The 25,546-nt window shown below is 47.0% G+C and overlaps 1 protein-coding gene across 1 annotated transcript in view; it reads left to right on the top strand.

Moving 5' to 3' along the window:
• LOC109881511 (pyruvate dehydrogenase E1 component subunit beta, mitochondrial-like) overlaps nucleotides 1–25,546 on the top strand; it is a 57,465-nt gene that overhangs the window by 15,133 nt on the left and 16,786 nt on the right. Inside the window, exon 9 of the mRNA XM_020473661.2 lies at nucleotides 20,297–20,388. Within this exon, the coding sequence (XP_020329250.2) occupies nucleotides 20,297–20,388 (92 nt within the window). The remainder of the gene's footprint in view (nucleotides 1–20,296; nucleotides 20,389–25,546) is intronic.

Genomic DNA, 25,546 nt, shown 5'->3' with positions numbered 1-25,546 from the left:
ACTAGCCTGGTTACTGCTCTCTTCCCCTGTAATACAATACACTACCCTGGTTACTGCTCTTCCCCTGCATACAATACACTACCCTGGTTACGCTCTTCCCCTGCAATACAATACACTACCCTGGTTACTGCTCTTCCCCTGTAATGACAAATAAATAACCCTGGTTACTGCTCTTCCCCTGCAATACACTACCCTGGTTACTGCTCTTCCCTGTAATACAATACACTACACCCTGGTTACTGCTCTTCCCCTGTAATACACTACCCTGGTTACTGCTCTTCCCCTGCAATACTCATACCCTGGTTACTGCTCTTTCCCCTGCAATACTCTACCCTGGTTCTGCTCTTCCCCTGCAATACAATACACTACCCTGGTTACTGCTCTTCCCCTGTAATACAATACACTACCCTGGTTACTGCTCTTCCCCTGCAAGTACACTACCCGGTTACTGCTCTTCTCCCTGTATACAATACCTCGACCTTCCCTGGTACTTCTCCTTCCCTTGAATAACCTACCCTGGTTTACGCTCCTTCCCCTGAATACACTACCCTGGTTACTGCTCTTCCCCTGCAATACAATACACTACCCTGGTTACTGCTCTTCCCCTGCAATACAATACACTACGCTGGTTACTGCTCTTCCCCTGCAATACACTACCCTGGTTACTGCTCTTCCCTGTAATACAATACACTACCCTGCTACTACCTGTTCTGCTCTTCCCCTGCAATACAATACACTACCCTGGTTACTGCTCTTCCCCTGTAATACAATACACTACCCCTGGTTACTGCTCTTCCCCTGTAAATACAATACACTACCCTGGTTACTGCTCTTCCCCTGTAATACAATACACTACCCTGGTTACTGCTCTTCCCCTGCAATGCAATACACTACCCTGGTTACTGCTCTTCCCCTGTAATACACTACCCTGGTTACTGCCCTTCCCCTGTAATACACTACCCCATGGTTACTGCTCTTCCCCTGCAATACAATACCCTGGTTACTGCTCTTCCCCTGCAATACAATACCCTGGGTTACTCGCTCTTCCCCTGTAATACAATACACTAACCCTGGTTACTTGCTCTTCCCCTGTAATACAATACCACTACCCTGGTTACTGCTCTTCCCCTGTAATACAATACACTACCCTGGTTACTGCTCTTCCCTGTAATACAATACACTACCTGGTTACTGCTCTTCCCCTGTAATACACTACCCTGGTTACTGCTCTTCCCACTGTAATACACTACCCTGGTTACTGCTCTTCCCTGTTACCTGGTACTGCTCTTCCCCTGTAATACACTACCCTGGTTACTGCTCTTCCCCTGTAATACCTACCCTGGTTACTGCTCTTCCCCTGCAATACAATACACTACCACTGGTTACTCTGCTCTTCCCCTGTAATACACTACCCTGGTTACTTGCTCTTCCCCTGTTAATACACTAACCCTGGTTACTGCTCTTCCCCTGTAATACACTACCCTGGTTACTGCCCTTCCCCTGCAATGCATACACTACCCTGGTTACTGCTCTCCCCCTGTAATACAATACACTACCCTGGTTACTGCTCTTCCCCTGTAATCAATACACTACCCTGGTTACTGCTCTTCCCCTGCAATACACTACCCTGGTTACTGCTCTTCCCCTGCAATACACTACCTGGTTACTGCTCTTCCCCTGCAATAACACTACCCTGGTTACTGCTCTTCCCCTGCAATACACTACCCTGGGTTACTGCTCCTTCCCCTGTATACAATACACTACCCTGGTTACTGCTCTTCCCCTGTAAATGCAATACACTCCCCTGGTTACTGCTCTTCCCCTGTAATGCAATACACTACCCTGGTTACTGCTCTTCCCCTGTAATACACTACCCTGGTTACTGCTCTTCCCTGCCAATACAATACACTACCCTGGTTACTGCTCTTCCCCTGCAATACAATACACTACCCTGGTTACTGCTCTTCCCCTGTAATACACTACCCTGGTTACTGCTCTTCCCCTGCAATGCAATACACTACCCTGGTTACTGCTCTTCCCCTGTAATACACTACCCTGGTTACTGCTCTCCCCCTGTAATACAATACACTACCCTGGTTACTGCTCTTCCCTGTAACAATACACTACCCTGGTTACTGCTCTTCCCCTGCAATACACTACCCTGGTTACTGCTCTTCCCCTGCAATACACTACCCTGGTTACTGCTCTTCCCCTGCAATACACTACCCTGGTTACTGCTCTTCCCCTGCCATACACTACCCTGTTTACTGCTCTTCCCCTGCAATACACTACCCTGGTTACTGCTCTTCCCCTGCAATACACTACCCTGGTTACTGCTCTTCCCCTGTAATGCAATACACTACCCTGGTTACTGCTCTTCCCCTGTAATGCAATACACTACCCTGGTTACTGCTCTTCCCCTGTAATACACTACCCTGGTTACTGCTCTTCCCCTGTAATACAAAACACTACCCTGGTTACTGCTCTTCCCCTGTAATACAAAACACTACCCTGGTTACTGCTCTTCCCCTGTAATACACTACCCTGGTTACTGCTCTTCCCCTGTAATACACTACCCTGGTTACTGCTCTTCCCCTGCAATACAATACACTACCCTGGTTACTGCTCTTCCCCTGTAATACAATACACTACCCTGGTTACTGCTCTTCCCCTGTAATACACTACCCTGGTTACTGCTCTTCCCCTGTAATACACTACCCTGGTTACTGCCCTTCCCCTGCAATACAATACACTACCCTGGTTACTGCTCTTCCCCTGCAATACAATACACTACCCTGGTTACTGCTCTTCCCCTGTAATACACTACCCTGGTTACTGCCCTTCCCCTGTAATACACTACCCTGGTTACTGCTCTTCCCCTGCTATACAATACCCCTGGTTACTGCTCTTCCCTGCAATACACTACCCTGGTTACTGCTCTTCCCCTGTAATACACTACCCTGGTTACTGCTCTTCCCCTGTAATACACTACCCTGGTTACTGCTCTTCCCCTGCAATGCAATACACTACCCTGGTTACTGCTCTTCCCCTGTAATACACTACCCTGGTTACTGCTCTCCCCCTGTAATACAATACACTACCCTGGTTACTGCTCTTCCCCTGTAATACAATACACTACCCTGGTTACTGCTCTTCCCCTGTAATACAATACACTACCCTGGTTACTGCTCTTCCCCCTGCAATACACTACCCTGGTTACTGCTCTTCCCCTGCAATACACTACCCTGGTTACTGCTCTTCCCCTGCAATACACTACCCTGGTTACTGCTCTTCCCCTGCAATACACTACCCTGGTTACTGCTCTTCCCCTGTAATGCAATACACTACCCTGGTTACTGCTCTTCCCCTGTAATGCAATACACTACCCTGGTTACTGCTCTTCTTCCCCTGTAATGCAATACACTACCCTGGTTACTGCTCTTCCCCTGTAATGCAATACACTACCCTGGTTACTGCTCCTTCCCCTGTAATACACTACCCTGGTTACTGCTCTCCCCCTGCAATACACTACCCTGGTTACTGCTCTTCCCCTGTAATACAAAACACTACCCTGGTTACTGCTCTTCCCTGTAATACAATACACTACCCTGGTTACTGCTCTTCCCCTGTAATACAATACACTACCCTGGTTACTGCTCTTCCCCTGCAATACAATACACTACCCTGGTTACTGCTCTTCCCCTGCAATACAATACACTACCCCTGGTTACTGCTCTTCCCCTGTAATACAATACACTACCCTGGTTACTGCTCTTCCCCTGCAATACACTACCCTGGTTACTGCTCTTCCCCTGTAATACAATACACTACCCTGGTTACTGCTCTTCCCCTGTAATACACTACCCTGGTTACTGCTCTTCCCCTGCAATACTCTACCCTGGTTACTGCTCTTCCCCTGCAATACTCTACCCCTGGTTACTGCTCTTCCCTGCAATACAATACACTACCCTGGTTACTGCTCTTCCCCTGTAATACAATACACTACCCTGGTTACTGCTCTTCCCCTGCAATACACTACCCTGGTTACTGCTCTTGTCCCCTGTAATACATACTAACTACCCTGGTTTACTGCTCTTCCCCTGTAATACACTACCCTGGTTACTGCTCTTCCCCTGTAATACACTACCCTGGTTACTGCTCTTCCCCTGCAATACAATACACTACCCTGGTTACTGCTCTTCCCCTGCAATACAATACACTACGCTGGTTACTGCTCTTCCCCTGCAATACACTACCCTGGTTACTGCTCTTCCCCTGTAATACAATACACTACCCTGGTTACTGCTCTTCCCCTGCAATACAATACACTACCCTGGTTACTGCTCTTCCCCTGTAATACAATACACTACCCTGGTTACTGCTCTTCCCCTGTAATACAATACACTACCCTGGTTACTGCTCTTCCCCTGTAATACAATACACTACCCTGGTTACTGCTCTTCCCCTGCAATGCAATACACTACCCTGGTTACTGCTCTTCCCCTGTAATACACTACCCTGGTTACTGCCCTTCCCCTGTAATACACTACCCTGGTTACTGCTCTTCCCCTGCAATACAATACCCTGGTTACTGCTCTTCCCCTGCAATACAATACCCTGGTTACTGCTCTTCCCCTGTAATACAATACACTACCCTGGTTACTGCTCTTCCCCTGTAATACAATACACTACCCTGGTTACTGCTCTTCCCCTGTAATACAATACACTACCCTGGTTACTGCTCTTCCCCTGTAATACAATACACTACCCTGGTTACTGCTCTTCCCCTGTAATACACTACCCTGGTTACTGCTCTTCCCCTGTAATACACTACCCTGGTTACTGCTCTTCCCCTGTAATACACTACCCTGGTTACTGCTCTTCCCCTGTAATACACTACCCTGGTTACTGCTCTTCCCCTGTAATACACTACCCTGGTTACTGCTCTTCCCCTGCAATACAATACACTACCCTGGTTACTGCTCTTCCCCTGTAATACACTACCCTGGTTACTGCTCTTCCCCTGTAATACACTACCCTGGTTACTGCTCTTCCCCTGTAATACACTACCCTGGTTACTGCCCTTCCCCTGCAATGCAATACACTACCCTGGTTACTGCTCTCCCCCTGTAATACAATACACTACCCTGGTTACTGCTCTTCCCCTGTAATACAATACACTACCCTGGTTACTGCTCTTCCCCTGCAATACACTACCCTGGTTACTGCTCTTCCCCTGCAATACACTACCCTGGTTACTGCTCTTCCCCTGCAATACACTACCCTGGTTACTGCTCTTCCCCTGCAATACACTACCCTGGTTACTGCTCTTCCCCTGTAATACAATACACTACCCTGGTTACTGCTCTTCCCCTGTAATGCAATACACTACCCTGGTTACTGCTCTTCCCCTGTAATGCAATACACTACCCTGGTTACTGCTCTTCCCCTGTAATACACTACCCTGGTTACTGCTCTCCCCTGCAATACACTACCCTGGTTACTGCTCTTCCCCTGTAATACAAAACACTACCCTGGTTACTGCTCTTCCCTGTAATACAATACACTACCCTGGTTACTGCTCTTCCCCTGTAATACACTACCCTGGTTACTGCTCTTCCCCTGCAATACAATACACTACCCTGGTTACTGCTCTTCCCCTGTAATACAATACACTACCCTGGTTACTGCTCTTCCCCTGTAATACACTACCCTGGTTACTGCTCTCCCCTGTAATACAATAACTACCCTGGTTACTGCTCTTCCCCTGTAATACAATACACTACCCTGGTTACTGCTCTTCCCCTGCCAATACAATACACTACCCTGGTTACTTCTTCCCCTGAATACACTACCCTGGTTACTGCCCTTCCCCTGTAATACACTACCCTGGTTACTGCTCTTCCCCATAACAAATACCCTGGTTACTGCTCTTCCCCTGGCAATACACTACCCTGGTTACTTGCTCTTCCCCTGTAATACAATACACTACCCTGGTTACTGCTCTTCCCCTGTAATACAATACACTACCCTGGTTACTGCTCTTCACTGCTGTAATACAATACACTACCCTGGTTACTGCTCTTCCTGTAATACAATACACTACCCTGGTTATGCTCTTCACCTGTAATACACTACCCTGGTTACTGCTCTTTCCCCTGTTAATACACTACCCTGGTTACTGCTCTTCCCATGTAATACACTTTACCCTGGTTACTGCTCTTCCCCTGTAAACACTACCTGGTTACTTTTTTTTTTTTTTTTTTTCTGCTCTTCCCCTGAATACATACCCTGGTTAATGCTCTTCCCCTGCACTACAATACACTACCCTGGTTACTGCTCTTCCCTGTAATACACTACCCTGGTTACTGCTCTTCCTGTAATACACTACCTGTTACTGCTCTTCCCCTGTAATAAACTACCCTGGTTACTGCCTCCCCTGCAATGCAATACACCCTGGTTACTGCTCTCCCCTGTAAACAATACACTACCCTGGTTACTGCTTCCCTGTAAACAATACACTACCCTGGTTACTGCTCTTCCCCTGCAATACACTACCCTGGTTACTGCTCTTCCCTGCAATACAACTACCCTGGTTACTGCTCTTCCCCTGCCATACACTACCCTGGTTACTGCTCTTCCCCTGCAATACACTACCCTGGTTACTGCTCTTCCCAGGTAATAATACATACCCGGTTACTGCTCTTCCCCTGTAATGCAATACACTACCCTGGTTACTGCTCTTCCCCTGTAATGCAACACTACCCTGGTTACTGGCTCTTCCCCTGCAATACACTACCCTGGTTACTGCTCTTCCCCTGCAATACAATACATACCCTGGTTACTGCTCTTCCCCTGCAATACAATACACTACCCTGGTTACTGCTCTTCCCCTGTAATACATACCCTGGTTACTGCTCTTCCCCTGCAATGCAATACACTACCCTGGTTACTGCTCTTCCCCTGTAATACACTACCCTGGTTACTGCTCTCCCCCTGTAATACAAATACACTACCCTGGTTACTGCTCTTCCCCTGTAATACAATACACTACCCTGGTTACTGCTCTTCCCCTGCAATACACTACCCTGGTTACTGCTCTTCCCCTGCAATACACTACCTGGTTACTGCTTCTTCCCCTGCAATACACTCCCTGTTACTGCTCTTCCCCTGCATAACACTACTGTTTCTGCTCTTCCCCTGCAATACACTACCCTGGTTACTGCTATCCCCCAATACACTACCCTGGTTACTGCTCTTCCCCGTAATGCAATACACTACCTGGTTACTGCTCTTCCCCTGTAATGCAAACACTACCCTGGTACTGCTCTCCCCTGTAATACACTACCCTGGTTACTGCTCTCCCTGTAATACAAAACACTACCCTGGTTACTGCTCTCCCCTGTAATACAAAACACTACCCTGGTTACTGCTCTTCCCTGTAATACACTACCCTGGTTACTGCTCTTCCCCTGTAATACACTACCCTGGTTACTGCTCTTCCCTGCAATACAATACACTACCATGGTTACTGCTCTTCCCCCTGTAATACAATACACTACCCTGGTTACTGCTCTTCCCCTGTAATACACTACCCTGGGTATTGCTCTTCCCCTGTGTAATACACTACCCTGGTTACTGCCTTCCCCTGCAATACAATACACATACCCTGGTTACTGCTCTTCCCCTGCAATACAATACACTACCCTGGTTACTGCTTCCCCTGTAATACACTACCCTGGTTACTGCCCTTCCCTGTAATACACTACCCTGGTTACTGCTCTTCCCCTGCTATACAATACCCTGGTTACTGCTCTTCCCCTGCAATACACTACCCTGGTTACTGCTCTTCCCCTGTAATACACTACCCTGGTTACTGCTCTTCCCTGTAATACACTACCCTGGTTACTGCTCTTCCCTGCAATGCAATACACTACCCTGGTTACTGCTCTTCCCCTGTAATACACTACCTGGTTACTGCTCTCCCCCTGTAATACAATACACTACCTGGTTACTGCTCTTCCCCTGTAATACAATACACTACCCTGGTTACTGCTCTTCCCCTGTAATACAATACACTACCCTGGTTACTGCTCTCCCTGCAATACACTACCTGGTTACTGCTCTTCCCCTGCAATACACTACCCTGGTTACTGCTCTTCCCTGCAATACACTACCCTGGTTACTGCTTCCCCTGCATACACTACCCTGGTTACTGCTCTTCCCTGCTAATGCAATACACTACCCTGGTTACTGCTCTTCCCTGTAATGCAATACACTACCCTGGTTACTGCTCTTCCCTGTAATGCAATACACTACCCTGGTTACTCTTCCCCTGTAATGCAATACACTACCCTGGTTACTGCTCTTCCCCTGTAATACACTACCCTGGTTACTGCTTCCCCCTGCAATACACTACCCTGGTTACTGCTCTTCCCCTGTAATACAAAACACTACCCTGGTTACTGCTCTTCCCCTGTAATACAATACACTACCCTGGTTACTGCTCTTCCCCTGTAATACAAACACTACCTGGTTACTGCTCTTCCCCTGCAATACAATACACTACCCTGGTTACTGCTCTTCCCTGCAATACAATACACTACCCTGGTTACTGCTCTTCCCCTGTAATACAATACACTACCCTGGTACTGCTGCTCTTCCCCTGCAATACACTACCCTGGTTACTGCTCTTCCCTGTAATACAATACACTACCCTGGTTACTGCTCTTCCCCTGTAATACACTACCCTGGTTACTGCTCTTCCCCTGCAATACTCTACCCTGGTTACTGCTCTCCCCTGCAATACTCTACCCTGGTTACTGCTCTTCCCCTGCAATACAATACACTACCCTGGTTACTGCTCTTCCCCTGTAATACAATACACTACCCTGGTTACTGCTCTTCCCCTGCAATACACTACCCTGGTTACTGCTCTTCCCCTGTAATACATACACTACCCTGGTTACTGCTCTCCCCTGTAATACACTACCCTGGTTACTGCTCTTCCCCTGTAATACACTACCCTGGTTACTGCTCTTCCCCTGCAATACAATACACTACCCTGGTTACTGCTCTTCCCCTGCAATACAATACACTACGCTGGTTACTGCTCTTCCCCTGCAATACACTACCCTGGTTACTGCTCTTCCCTGTAATACAATACACTACCCTGGTTACTGCTCTTCCCCTGCAATACAATACACTACCCTGGTTACTGCTCTTCCCCTGTAATACAATACACTACCCTGGTTACTGCTCTTCCCTGTAATACAATACACTACCCTGGTTACTGCTCTTCCCCTGTAATACAATACACTACCCTGGTTACTGCTCTTCCCCTGCAATGCAATACACTACCCTGGTTACTGCTCTTCCCCTGTAATACACTACCCTGGTTACTGCCCCCCTGTAATACACTACCTGGTTACTGCTCTTCCCCTGCAATACAATACCCTGGTTACTGCTCTTCCCCTGCAATACAATACCCTGGTTACTGCTCTTCCCTGTAATACAATACACTACCCTGGTTACTGCTCTTCCCCTGTAATACAATACACTACCCTGGTTACTGCTCTTCCCCTGTAATACAATACACTACCCTGGTTACTGCTCTTCCCCTGTAATACAATACACTACCCTGGTTACTGCTCTTCCCCTGTAATACACTACCCTGGTTACTGCTCTTCCCCTGTAATACACTACCCTGGTTACTGCTCTTCCCTGTAATACACTACCCTGGTTACTGCTCTTCCCCTGTAATACACTACCCTGGTTACTGCTCTTCCCCTGTAATACACTACCCTGGTTACTGCTCTTCCCCTGCAATACAATACACTACCCTGGTTACTGCTCTTCCCTGTAATACACTACCCTGGTTACTGCTCTTCCCCTGTAATACACTACCCTGGTTACTGCTCTTCCCCTGTAATACACTACCCTGGTTACTGCCCTTTCCCTGCAATGCAATACACTACCCTGGTTACTGCTCTCCCCCGTAATACAATACACTACCCTGGTTACTGCTCTTCCCTGTAATACAATACACTACCCTGGTTACTGCTCTTCCCCTGCAATACACTACCCTGGTTACTGCTCTTCCCCTGCAATACACTACCCTGGTTACTGCTCTTCCCCTGCAATACACTACCCTGGTTACTGCTCTTCCCTGCAATACACTACCCTGGTTACTGCTCTTCCCCTGTAATACAATACACTACCCTGGTTACTGCTCTTCCCCTGTAATGCAATACACTACCCTGGTTACTGCTCTTCCCCTGTAATGCAATACACTACCCTGGTTACTGCTCTTCCCCTGTACACTACCCTGGTTACTGCTCTCCCCCTGCAATACACTACCCTGGTTACTGCTCTTCCCCTGTAATACAAAACACTACCCTGGTTACTGCTCTTCCCCTGTAATACAATACACTACCCTGGTTACTGCTCTTCCCCTGTAATACACTACCCTGGTTACTGCTCTTCCCCTGCAATACAATACACTACCCTGGTTACTGCTCTTCCCTGTATAATACAATACACTACCCTGGTTACTGCTCTTCCCCTGTAATACACTACCCTGGTTACTGCTCTTCCCCTGTAATACACTACCCTGGTTACTGCCCTTCCCCTGCAATACAATACACTACCCTGGTTACTGCTCTTCCCCTGCAATACAATACACTACCCTGGTTACTGCTCTTCCCCTGTAATACACTACCTGGTTACTGCCCTTCCCCTGTAATACACTACCCTGGTTACTGCTCTTCCCCTGCAATACAATACCCTGGTTACTGCTCTCCCCTGCAATACACTACCCTGGTTACTGCTCTTCCCCTGCAATACACTACCCTGGTTACTGCTCTTCCCCTGCAATACAATACACTACCCTGGTTACTGCTCTTCCCCTGCAATACAATACACTACCCTGGTTACTGCTCTTCCCTGTAATACACTACCCTGGTTACTGCTCTTCCCCTGCAATGCAATACACTACCCTGGTTATGCTCTTCCCCTGTAATACACTACCCTGGTTACTGCTCTCCCCTGTAATACAATACACTACCCTGGTTACTGCTCTTCCCCTGTAATACAATACACTACCCTGGTTACTGCTCTTCCCTGCAATACACTACCCTGGTTACTGCTCTTCCCCTGCAATACACTACCCTGGTTACTGCTCTTCCCCTGCAATACACTACCCTGGTTACTGCTCTTCCCCTGCCATACACTACCCTGTTACTGCTCTTCCCCTGCAATACACTACCCTGGTTACTGCTCTTCCCCTGCAATACACTACCCTGGTTACTGCTCTTCCCCTGCAATACACTACCCTGGTTACTGCTCTTCCCCTGTAATGCAATACACTACCCTGGTTACTGCTCTTCCCCTGTAATACACTACCCTGGTTACTGCTCTTCCCTGTAATACAAAACACTACCCTGGTTACTGCTCTTCCCCTGTAATACAAAACACTACCCTGGTTACTGCTCTTCCCCTGTAATACACTACCCTGGTTACTGCTCTTCCCCTGTAATACACTACCCTGGTTACTGCTCTTCCCCTGCAATACAATACACTACCCTGGTTACTGCTCTTCCCCTGTAATACAATACACTACCCTGGTTACTGCTCTTCCCCTGTAATACACTACCCTGGTTACTGCTCTTCCCCTGTAATACACTACCCTGGTTACTGCCCTTCCCTGCAATACAATACACTACCCTGGTTACTGCTCTTCCCCTGCAATACAATACACTACCCTGGTTACTGCTCTTCCCCTGTAATACACTACCCTGGTTACTGCCCTTCCCCTGTAATACACTACCCTGGTTACTGCTCTTCCCTGCTATACAATACCTGGTTACTGCTCTTCCCCTGCAATACACTACCCTGGTTACTGCTCTTCCCTGTAATACACTACCCTGGTTACTGCTCTTCCCCTGTAATACACTACCCTGGTTACTGCTCTTCCCCGCAATGCAATACACTACCCTGGTTACTGCTCTTCCCCTGTAATACACTACCCTGGTTACTGCTCTCCCCTGTAATACAATACACTACCCTGGTTACTGCTCTTCCCCTGTAATACAATACACTACCCTGGTTACTGCTCTTCCCTGTAATACAATACACTACCCTGGTACTGCTCTTCCCCTGTAATACAATACACTACCCTGGTTACTGCTCTTCCCCTGCAATACACTACCCTGGTTACTGCTCTTCCCCTGCAATACACTACCCTGGTTACTGCTCTTCCCCTGCAATACACTACCCTGGTTACTGCTCTTCCCCTGCAATACACTACCCTGGTTACTGCTCTTCCCCTGTAATGCAATACACTACCCTGGTTACTGCTCTTCCCCTGTAATGCAATACACTACCCTGGTTACTGCTCTTCCCCTGTAATGCAATACACTACCCTGGTACTGCTCTTCCCCTGTAATGCAATACACTACCCTGGTTACTGCTCTTCCCCTGTAATACACTACCCTGGTTACTGCTCTCCCCCTGCAATACACTACCCTGGTTACTGCTCTTCCCCTGTAATACAAAACACTACCCTGGTTACTGCTCTTCCCCTGTAATACAATACACCCCTGGTTACTGCTCTTCCCCTGTAATACAATACACTACCCTGGTTACTGCTCTTCCCCTGCAATACAATACACTACCCTGGTTACTGCTCTTCCCCTGCAATACAATACACTACCCTGGTTACTGCTCTTCCCCTGTAATACAATACACTACCCTGGTTACTGCTCTTCCCCTGCAATACACTACCCTGGTTACTGCTCTTCCCCTGTAATACAATACACTACCCTGGTTACTGCTCTTCCCCTGTAATACACTACCTGGTTACTGCTCTTCCCTGCAATACTCTACCCTGGTTACTGCTCTTCCCCTGCAATACTCTACCCTGGTTACTGCTCTTCCCTGCAATACAATACACTACCCTGGTTACTGCTCTTCCCCTGTAATACAATACATACCCTGGTTACTGCTCTTCCCCTGCAATACACTACCCTGGTTACTGCTCTTCCCCTGTAATACAATACACTACCCTGGTTACTGCTCTTCCCCTGTAATACACTACCCTGGTTACTGCTCTTCCCCTGTAATACACTACCTGGTTACTGCTCTTCCCCTGCAATACAATACACTACCCTGGTTACTGCTCTTCCCCTGCAATACAATACACTACGCTGGTTACTGCTCTTCCCCTGCAATACACTACCCTGGTTACTGCTCTTCCCTGTAATACAATACACTACCCTGGTTACTGCTCTTCCCCTGCAATACAATACACTACCCTGGTTACTGCTCTTCCCCTGTAATACAATACACTACCCTGGTTACTGCTCTTCCCCTGCAATACAATACACTACCCTGGTTACTGCTCTTCCCTGCAATACAATACACTACCCTGGTTACTGCTCTTCCCCTGCAATACAATACACTACCCTGGTTACTGCTCTCCCCTGTAATACAATACACTACCTGGTTACTGCTCTTCCCCTGCAATACACTACCCTGGTTACTGCTCTTCCCCTGCAATACACTACCCTGGTTACTGCTCTTCCCCTGTAATACAATACACTACCCTGGTTACTGCTCTTCCCCTGTAATACAATACACTACCCTGGTTACTGCTCTTCCCTGCAATACACTACCCTGGTTACTGCTCTTCCCTGTAATACAATACACTACCCTGGTTACTGCTCTTCCCTGTAATACACTACCCTGGTTACTGCTCTTCCCCTGCAATACAATACACTACCTGGTTACTGCTCTTCCCCTGTAATACAATACACTACCCTGGTTACTGCTCTTCCCCTGTAATACACTACCCTGGTTACTGCTCTTCCCCTGTAATACACTACCCTGGTTACTGCTCTTCCCCTGCAATACAATACACTACCCTGGTTACTGCTCTTCCCCTGCAATACAATACACTACCTGGTTACTGCTCTCCCCTGTAATACAATACATACCCTGGTTACTGCCTTCCCCTGTAATACACTACCCTGGTTACTGCTCTTCCCCTGCAATACAATACCCTGGTTACTGCTCTTCCCCTGCAATACACTACCCTGGTTACTGCTCTTCCCTGCAATACAATACACTACCCTGGTTACTGCTCTTCCCCTGTAATACACTACCCTGGTTACTGCTCTTCCCCTGTAATACACTACCCTGGTTACTGCTCTTCCCTGCAATACAATACCCTGGTTACTGCTCTTCCCTGCAATACACTACCCTGGTTACTGCTCTTCCCCTGTAATGCAATACACTACCCTGGTTACTGCTCTTCCCTGTAATACAATACACTACCCTGGTTACTGCTCTTCCCCTGTAATACAATACACTACCCTGGTTACTGCTCTTCCCCTGTAAGCAATACACTACCCTGGTTACTGCTCTTCCCCTGTAATACACTACCTGGTTACTGCTTCCCCTGCAATACACTACCCTGGTTACTGCTCTTCCCCTGTAATACAATACACTACCCTGGTTACTGCTCTTCCCTGTAATACAATACACTACCCTGGTTACTGCTCTTCCCCTGTAATACACTACCCTGGTTACTGCTCTTCCCTGCAATACAATACACTACCCTGGTTACTGCTCTTCCCCTGTAATACAATACACTACCCTGGTTACTGCTCTCCCCTGTAATACACTACCCTGGTTACTGCTCTTCCCCTGTAATACACTACCCTGGTTACTGCCCTCCCCTGCAATACAATACACTACCCTGGTTACTGCTCTTCCCTGCAATACAATACACTACCCTGGTTACTGCTCTTCCCCTGTAATACACTACCCTGGTTACTGCCTTCCCCTGTATACACTACCCTGGTTACTGCTCTTCCCCTGCAATACAATACCCTGGTTACTGCTCTTCCCCCTGCAATACACTACCCTGGTTACTGCTCTTCCCTGCAATAAAATACACTACCCTGGTTACTGCTCTTCCCCTGTAATACACTACCCTGGTTACTGCTCTTCCCCTGTAATACACTACCTGGTTACTGCTCTTCCCCTGCAATGCAATACACTACCCTGGTTACTGCTCTTCCCCTGTAATACACTACCCTGGTTACTGCTCTCCCCTGTAATACAATACACTACCTGGTTACTGCTCTTCCCCTGTAATACAATACACTACCTGGTTACTGCTCTTCCCTGTAATACAATACACTACCCTGGTACTGCTCTTCCCCTGTATACAATACACACCTGGTTACTGCTCTTCCCCTGCAATACACTACCCTGGTTACTGCTCTCCCCTGCAATACACTACCCTGGTTACTGCTCTTCCCCTGCAATACACTACCCTGGTTACTGCTCTTCCCCTGCAATACACTACCCTGGTTACTGCTCTTCCCCTGCAATACACTACCCTGGTTACTGCTCTTCCCTGCAATACACTACCTGGTTACTGCTCTTTCCCTGTAATGCAATACACTACCCTGGTTACTGCTCTTCCCCTGTAATACACTACCCTGGTTACTGCTCTCCCCTGCAATACACTACCCTGGTTACTGCTCTTCCCTGTAATACAAAACACTACCCTGGTTACTGCTCTTCCCTGTAATACAATACACTACCCTGGTTACTGCTCTTCCCCTGCAATACAATACACTACCCTGGTTACTGCTCTTCCCCTGCAATACAATACACTACCCTGGTTACTGCTCTTCCCTGTAATACAATACACTACCCTGGTTACTGCTCTTCCCCTGCAATACACTACCCTGGTTACTGCTCTTCCCCTGCAATACACTACCCTGGTTACTGCTCTTTGCAATACCTACCCCTGTTGCTCTTCCCCTGTAATGCAATACACTACCCTGGTTACTGCTCTTCCCCTGTAATACAATACACTACCCTGGTTACTGCTCTTCCCTGCATACACTACCCTGGTTACTTCTCCCCCTGTAATACAATACACTACCCTGGTTACTGCTCTTCCCTGTAATACAATACACTACCCTGGTTACCTGCTCTTCCCCTGTAATACACTACCCATGGGTTACTGCTCTTCCCCTGCAATACAATAACACTACCCCTGTTACTTGCTCTTCCCCTGTTAATTCACAATACCTACTCCTGGTTACTGCCTCTTCCCCTTAATACACTACCCTGGGTACTGCTCTTCCCCCTTGTAATACACTCCCCTGGTTACTGCCCTTCCCCTTGCAATACAATACACTTACCCTGGTTACTGCTCTTCCCCTGCAATTACGAATACACTACCCTGGTTACTGCTCCTTTCCCCTGTAATTACCAATACACTACCATGGTTAATGCCCTTCCCCTGTAATACACTACCCCCCTGGTTACTGCTCTTCCCCTGCATACAATACCCTGGTTACTGCTCCTCCCCTGCAATACAACTACCCTGGTTACTGCTCTTCCCTGCAATACAATACACTACCCCTGGTTACTGCTCTCTCCCCTGTAATACACTACCCTGGTTACTGCTTTCCCCTTTAATACAACTACCCTGGTTACTGCTCTTCCCCTGCAATACAATACACTGGTTACTGCTCTTCCCTGCAATACACTACCCTGTGTTACTGCTCTTCCCCTGTAATGCAATACACTACCCTGGTTACTGCCTCTTCCCCCTGTAATACAATACACACCCTGGTTACTGCTCTTCCCCTGTAATACAATACACTACCCTGGTACTGCTCTTCCCCTGTAATACAATACACTACCCTGGTTACTGCTCTTCCCCTGTAATACAATACACTACCCTGGTTACTGCTCTTCCCCTGTAATACAATACACTACCCTGTTACTGCTCTTCCCCTGTAATACAAAACACTTACCCTGGTTACTGCTCTTCCCCTGAATACAATACAACTACCCTGGTTACTGCTCTTCCCCTGTAATACAATACACTACCCTGGTTACTGCCTCTTCCCCTGTAATGCAATACACTACCCTGGTTACTGCTTTCCCCTGTAATCACACTACCCTGGTTACTGCTCTCCCCCTGCAATACACTACCCTGGTTACTGCCTCTTCCCCTGTAATACAAAACACTACCCTTGGTACTGCTTCCCCTGTAATACAATACCACTACCCTGGTTACTGCTCTTCCCCTGTAATACACTACACTGGTTACTGCTCTTCCCCTGCAATACAATACACTACCCTGGTTACTGCTCTTCCCCTGTAATACAATACACTACCCTGGTTACTGCTCTTCCCCTGTAATACACTACCCTGGTTACTGCTCTTCCCCTGTAATACACTACCCTGGTTTACTGCCCTTCCCCTGCAATACAATACACTACCCTGGTTACTGCTCTTCCCCTGCAATACAATACACTACCCTGGTTACTGCTCTTCCCCTGTAATACACTACCCTGGTTACTGCCCTTCCCTGTAATACACTACCCTGGTTACTGCTCTTCCCCTGCCAATACAATACCCTGGTTACTGCCTCTTCCCCTGCAATACACTACCCTGGTTACTGCTCTTCCCCTGCAATAAAATACACTACCCTGGTTACTGCTCTTCCCCTGTAATACACTACCCTGGTTACTGCTCTTCCCCTGTAATACACTACCCTGGTTACTGCTCTTCCCCTGCAATGCAATACACTACCCTGGTTACTGCTCTTCCCCTGTAATACACTACCCTGGTTACTGCTCTCCCCCTGTAATACAATACACTACCCTGGTTACTGCTCTTCCCCTGTAATACAATACACTACCCTGGTTACTGGCTCTTCCCTGTAATACAATACACTACCCTGGTTACTGCTCTTCCCCTGTAATACAATACACTACCCTGGTTACTGCTCTTCCCCTGCAATACACTACCCTGGTTACTGCTCTTCCCTGCAATACACTACCCTGGTTACTGCTCTTCCCCTGCAATACACTACCCTGGTACTGCTCTTCCCCTGCAATACACTACCCTGGTTACTGCTCTTCCCCTGCAATACACTACCCTGGTTACTGCTCTTCCCCTGCAATACACTACCCTGGTTACTGCTCTTCCCCGTAATGCAATACACTACCCTGGTTACTGCTCTTCCCCTGTAATGCAATACACTACCCTGGTTACTGCTCTTCCCCTGTAATGCAATACACTACCCTGGTTACTGCTCTTCCCCTGTAATACACTACCCTGGTTACTGCTCTCCCCCTGCAATACACTACCCTGGTTACTGCTCTTCCCCTGTAATACAAAACACTACCCTGGTTACTGCTCTTCCCCTGTAATACAATACACTACCCTGGTTTACTGCTCTTCCCCTGCAATACAATACACTACCCTGGTTACTGCTCTTCCCCTGCAATACAATACACTACCCTGGTTACTGCTCTTCCCCTGTAATACAATACACTACCCTGGTTACTGCTCTTCCCCTGTAATACAATACACTACCCTGGTTACTGCTCTTCCCCTGCAATACACTACCCTGGTTACTGCTCTTCCCCTGTAATGCAATACACTACCCTGGTACTGCTCTTCCCCTGTAATACAATACACTACCCTGGTTACTGCTCTTCCCCTGCAATACACTACCCTGGTTACTTCTCTTCCCCTGTAATACAATACACTACCCTGGTTACTGCTCTTCCCCTGTAATACAATACACTACCCTGGTTACTGCTCTTCCCCTGTAATACACTACCCTGGTTACTGCTCTTCCCCTGCAATACAATACACTACCCTGGTTACTGCTCTTCCCCTGTAATACAATACACTACCCTGGTTACTGCTCTTCCCCTGTAATACACTACCCTGGTTACTGCTCTTCCCCTGTAATACACTACCCTGGTTACTGCCCTTCCCCTGCAATACAATACACTACCCTGGTTACTGCTCTTCCCCTGCAATACAATACACTACCCTGGTTACTGCTCTTCCCCTGTAATACAATACACTACCCTGGTTACTGCCCTTCCCCTGTAATACACTACCCTGGTTACTGCTCTTCCCCTGCAATACAATACCCTGGTTACTGCTCTTCCCCTGCAATACACTACCCTGGTTACTGCTCTTCCCCTGCAATACAATACACTACCCTGGTTACTGCTCTTCCCCTGTAATACACTACCCTGGTTACTGCTCTTCCCCTGTAATACACTACCCTGGTTACTGCTCTTCCCCTGCAATACAATACACTGGTTACTGCTCTTCCCCTGCAATACACTACCCTGGTTACTGCTCTTCCCCTGTAATGCAATACACTACCCTGGTTATTGCTCTTCCCCTGTAATACAATACACTACCCTGGTTACTGCTCTTCCCCTGTAATACAATACACTACCCTGGTTACTGCTCTTCCCCTGTAATACAATACACTACCCTGGTTACTGCTCTTCCCCTGTAATACAATACACTACCCTGGTTACTGCTCTTCCCCTGCAATACAATACACTACCCTGGTTACTGCTCTTCCCCTGCAATACAATACACTACCCTGGTTACTGCTCTTCCCCTGTAATACAATACACTACCCTGGTTACTGCTCTTCCCCTGTAATACAATACACTACCCTGGTTACTGCTCTTCCCCTGCAATACAATACACTACCCTGGTTACTGCTCTTCCCCTGCAATACACTACCCTGGTTACTGCTCTTCCCCTGCAATACACTACCCTGGTTACTGCTCTTCCCCTGTAATACACTACCCTGGTTACTGCTCTTCCCCTGTAATACAATACACTACCCTGGTTACTGCTCTTCCCCTGTAATACAAAACACTACCCTGGTTACTGCTCTTCCCCTGTAATACAATACACTACCCTGGTTACTGCTCTTCCCCTGCAATACACTACCCTGGTTACTGCTCTTCCCCTGCAATACACTACCCTGGTTACTGCTCTTCCTCTGTAATACACTACCCTGGTTACTGCTCTTCCTCTATAATACACTACCCTGGTTACTGCTCTTCCTCTGTAATACACTACCCTGGTTACTGCTCTTCCTTGGCTATTTGAAAGCCTGGCTGGTCATTCCCAGTAAAACATGCAGTTCACAAGGCGGTCTGCTGATTTGCAGAAGGCATCTGTTTTTTCGGTCTCCTGACCCCCTCCTCCGGGCCACTCGTGTAAAAAAAGCAGGTAGTTTATTTGTTCTTGTGATGGCTTGAAGGGGTCAATAACAGAACTGGATCTCTTGGCCTGGAATGTGCCACTTAGTTGTGGGTGGTGGAAAACAGAAAACTCTTAAGTTCAGTCGTAGGCTCTTGTTACAACACAGATATACAAAACATTGTACACTACCCAACCATTTCTGCCTGTCTGTTTACTCCAGGAACCCATATCACTCTAGTGTCACATTCCCGGTGTGTGGGTTTCTGTCTGGATGCAGCGAGTGTCCTGGCTAAGGAGGGGGTTGAATGTGAGGTGAGTGTCCTATTTATGGGGTCAACAATTAGATTTGTACTTGTTTTTATATAAACTGAACTTTACTTATTTTTATTTCACCTTTATTTAACCAGGTAGGCCAGTTGAGAACAAGTTCTCATTTACAACTGCGAGTTGGCCAAGATAAAGCATAGCAGTGTGAACAGACAACAACACAGAGTTACACATGGAGTAAACAATAAACAAGTCAATAACACAGTAGGAAAAAAAAGTCTATATACATTGTGTGCAAAAGGCATGAGGAGGTAGGAGAATAATTACAATTTAGCAGATTAACACTGGAGTGATAAATGATCAGATGGTCATGTACAGGTAGAGATATTGGTTTGTAAAAGAGCAGAAAAGTAAATAAATAAAAACAGTATGGGGATGAGGTAGGTAAATTGGGTGGGCTTTTTACCGATGGACTATGTACAGCTGCAGCGATCGGTTAGCTGCTCAGATAGCAGATGTTTAAAGTTGGTGAGGGAGATAAAAGTCTCCAACTTCAGCGATTTTTGCAATTCGTTCCAGTCACAGGCAGCAGAGAACTGGAAGGAAAGGTGGCCAAATGAGGTGTTGGCTTTAGGGATGATCAGTGAGATACACCTGCTGGAGCGCGTGCTACGGGTGGGTGTTGCCATCGTGACCTGTGAACTGAGATAAGGTGGAGCTTTACCTAGCATGGACTTGTAGATGACCTGGAGCCAGTGGGTCTGGCGACTAATATGTAGCGAGGACCAGCCGACTAGAGCATACAGGTCGCAGTGGTGGGTGGTATAAGGTGCTTTAGTAACAAAACGGATTGCACTGTGATAAACTGCATCCAGTTTGCTGAGTAGAGTGTTGGAAGCAATTTTGTAGATGACATCGCTGAAGTCGAGGATCGGTAGGATAGTCAGTTTTACTAGGGTAAGTTTGGCGGCGTGAGTGAAGGAGGCTTTGTTGCGGAATAGAAAGCTGACTCTTCACTTGATTTTCGATTGGAGATGTTTGATATGAGTCTGGAAGGAGAGTTTAGGGACAATTAGGAGGCCTGCGTCTTGTGACCTTAGCGTACGTGGAGGTATGTATGGCAGGACCAAATCAGAAAGATAGGTAGGAGCAAGCCCATGTAATGCTTTGTAGGTTAGCAGTAAATAATAATGTTTGATATGAGTCTGGAAGGAGAGTTTACAGTCTAGCCAGACACCTAGGTACTTATAGATGTCCACATATTCAAGGTCGGAACCATCCAGGGTGGTGACGCTGGTCAGGCGTGCGGGTGCAGGCAGCGAACGGTTGAAAAGCATGCATTTGGTTTTACTAGCGTTTAAGAGCAGTTGGAAGCTACGGAAGGAGTGTTGTATGGCATTGAAGCTCGTTTGGAGGTTAGATAGCACAGTGTCCAAGGAAGGGCCAGAAGTGGGTGGCTGCCGTTTTTATGGGCTACTAACAAATTGTGCTATTTTTATTTTTTACATTGTTTTAACTTTATTTGTACATACACTTAGGTTGGAGTCATTAAAACTCGTTTTTCAACCACTCCACACATTTCTTGTTAACAAACTATAGTTTTGGCAAGTCGGTTAGGACATCTACTTTGTGCATGACACAAGTCATTTTTCCAACAATTGTTTACAGATTATTTCACTTATAATTCACTGTATCACAATTCCAGTGGGTCAGAAGTTTACGTACACTAAGTTGACTGTGCCTTTAAACAGCTTGGAAAATTCCATAAAATTATGTCATGGCTTCTGATAGGCTAATTGGCATAATTTGAGTCAATTGGAGGTGTACCTGTGGATGTATTTCAAGGCCTACCTTTAAACAATAGTATGCAAGTATAAACACCATGGGACCACGCGGCCGTCATACCGCTCAGGAAGGAGACTCATTCTGTCTCCTAGAGATGAACGTTCTTTGTTGGGACAAGTGCAAATCAATCCCATAACAACAGCAAAATACCTTGTGAAGATGCTGGAAGAAACCGGTACAAAAGGATCTAGAACTACAGTAAAATGAGTCCTATATCGACATAACCTGAAAGGCCGCTCAGCAAGAAGAAGCCACTGGTCCAAAACCGCCATAAAGCCAGACTACGGTTTGCAACTGCACATGGGAACAAAGATCGTACTTTTGGTCTGATGAAACAATAATAGAACTATTTGCCCATAATGACCATCGTTATGTTTGGAGGAAAAAGGGGGAGGCTTGCAAGCCGAAGAACACCATCCCAACCGTGAAGCACGGGGGTGGCAGCATCATGTTGTAGGGGTGCTTTGCTGCAGGAGGGACTGGTGCACTTCACAAAATAGATGGTATCATGAGGATGGAAAATTATGTGGATATATTGAAGCAACATCTCAAGACATCAGTTAAAGTTAAAGCTTGGTCGCAAATGGGTCTTCCAAATGGACAATGACCCCAAGCATACTTCCAAAGTTGTGGCAAAATGGCTTAAGGACAACAAATTCAAGGTATTGGAGTGGCCATCACAACGCCCTAACCTCAATTTGTGGGCAGAACTGAAAAAGCGTGTGCGAGCAAGGAGGCAAACAAACACCAGCTCTGTCTGGAGGAATGGGCCAAAATTCACCCAACTTATTGAGGGAAGTTTGTGGAAGGCTACCCAAATTGTTTGACCCAAGTTAAACAATTGAAAGGCAATGCTACCAAATATGACTTGAGTGTATGTACACTTCTGACCCACCAGGAATGTGATGAAAGAAATAGAAGCTGAAAATCATTCTCTCTGCTATTATTCTGACATTTCACATTCTTAAAATAAAGTGGTGATCCTAACTGACCTAAGACAGGGAATTCTTACTATGATTAAATGTCAGGAATTGTGAAACTGAGTTTAAACTTCCGACTTCAACTGTATGTCTCTTATGACCAAAAAGAGTTTCTGGATATCAGAGCAGTACTCACCTCTTTAACCAGTCGCTCGCAAAGGATATACTGGTGCTCCCAGACCAGGGGACATACTGGTGCTCCCAGACCAGGGGACATACTGGTGCTCCCAGACCAGGGGACATACTGGTGCTCCCAGACCAGGGGACATACTGGTGCTCCCAGACCAGACCCAAATCCACATGAAGGGGAGTCGGAGTGCCTTGTGAGAATTCGTCGGAGAGTGGGTAACCCGCCTCTACCATCCGACCTATTGGCCAAGGTGGAATCGCTGGAGAATAAACTGGATGAGCTCTGTTCGAGACCATACTACCATCGGGACATTAACTGCAATGTCTTATGTTTCACTGAGTCGTCGTCATTGAACGACAACATGGATAATATACAGTGGGTTTTCCGGCAAGACAGAACAGCTACCTCCGGTAAGACGAGTGGAAGTGGTCTGTCTATTTGTCAATAACAGCTGGTGTGCGATATTGAGGAAGTCTCAAGGTGTTGCTCGTCTGAGGTAGAGTACCTCATGATAAACTGTAGACCATACTATTTACCAAGAGAGTTTATCTATATTTTCCATAGCTGTCTATTTACCACCACAAACGAATGCTGACATTAAGACTGCACTCAATGAGCTGTATCAGGCTATAAGCAAACAAGGAAAATACTCATCCAGAAGTGGCGCTCCTAGTGGCCGGGGACATTAATGCAGGGAAACTTAAATCTATTTTACATTTCTACCAGCATGTCACGTGCATCCAGAGGAAAAAAAACTCTAGACGACCTTTACTCAACACACAGAAATGGATACAAACCGCTAGACCACCTGTACTCCACACACAGAGACGAATGCAGAGCTCTCCCTTGCCCTCCATTTGGCAAACCTGACCACAATTCTATCCTCCTGATTCCTGCTTACAAGCATTAAACCAATGCAGGAAGTACCAGTGACTCACTCAATATGGAAGTGGTCAGATGACGCGGATGCTAAGCTACAGGACTATTATGCTAGCACAGACTGGAATATGTTCCGGGATTCATCCGATGGCATTGAGGAGTACAGCACATCAGTCACCGGCGTCATCTCTAAGTGCATCGATGACGTCATCCCTACAGTGACCGTGCATTCAGAAAGTATTCAGACCCCTTGACTTTTTCCGTATTTTGTTACGGTACAGCCTTATTCTAAAATGTATTTAAATATATATATATATAATAATCCTCAATCTACACACAATACCCCATAATGACAGAGCAAAAATGGGATTTTGGACAGTTTTGCAACTGTATTAAATATAAAAAACATACATTATCTAAGTATTCAGATCCTTTGCTATGACACTCGAAATTGAGCTCAGGTGCATCCTGTTTCCATTTGTCATCCTTGATGTTTCTACAACTTGATTGGAATCTACCTGTGGTAAAATTTATTGATTTTGACTTGGTTTGGAAAGACACAAACCGGTCTATATAATGTCCCACAGTTGACAGTGCACGTCAGATCAAAAACCAAGCCATGAGGTCGAAGGAATTGTCAATAGAGTTCCGAGACAGGATTGTGTCGAGGCACAGATCTGGGAAAGGGTACCAAAACATTTCTGCAGCCGGTCCTTAAGAACACAGTGGCCTCCATCATTAAATGGAAGAATTTTGGAACCACCAAGACTCTTCCTAGAGCTGGCTGCCCGGCCAAACTGAGCAATCAGGGGATTAGGGCCGATGGTCACTCTGACCGAGCTCTACTTTCCCCCTAACGGCATGGACATATTACCTCCACTAACCTGTACCCCCGCACATAGTCACTTTACCCCTAACGGCATGGACATATTACCTCCACTAACCTGTACCCCCGCACATAGTCACTTTACCCCTAACGACATGGGACATATTACCTCCACTAACCTGTACCCCTGCACATTGCCTCGGTACCAGTACCCCCTGTATATAGCCTGTACCCCTGCACATTGACTCGGTACCGGTACCCCCTGTATATAACCTGTACCCCTGCACATTGCCTCGGTACCAGTACCCCCTGTATATAACCTGTACCCCTGCACATTGCCTCGGTACCAGTACCCCCTGTATATAGCCTGTACCCCTGCACATTGGCTCGGTACCAGTACCCCCTGTATATAACCTGTACCCCTGCACATTGCCTCTGTACCAGTACCCCCTGTATATAGCCTGTACCCCTGCACATTGCCTCGGTACCAGTACCCCCTGTATATAGCCTCCACATTGCCTCGGTACCAGTACCCCCTGTATA

Source organism: Oncorhynchus kisutch, linkage group LG1 (genome assembly GCF_002021735.2).
Source record: "Oncorhynchus kisutch isolate 150728-3 linkage group LG1, Okis_V2, whole genome shotgun sequence".
Classification (NCBI taxonomy): Eukaryota; Metazoa; Chordata; class Actinopteri; order Salmoniformes; family Salmonidae; genus Oncorhynchus; species Oncorhynchus kisutch.
This window is presented reverse-complemented; position numbering and strand designations above follow the sequence as displayed.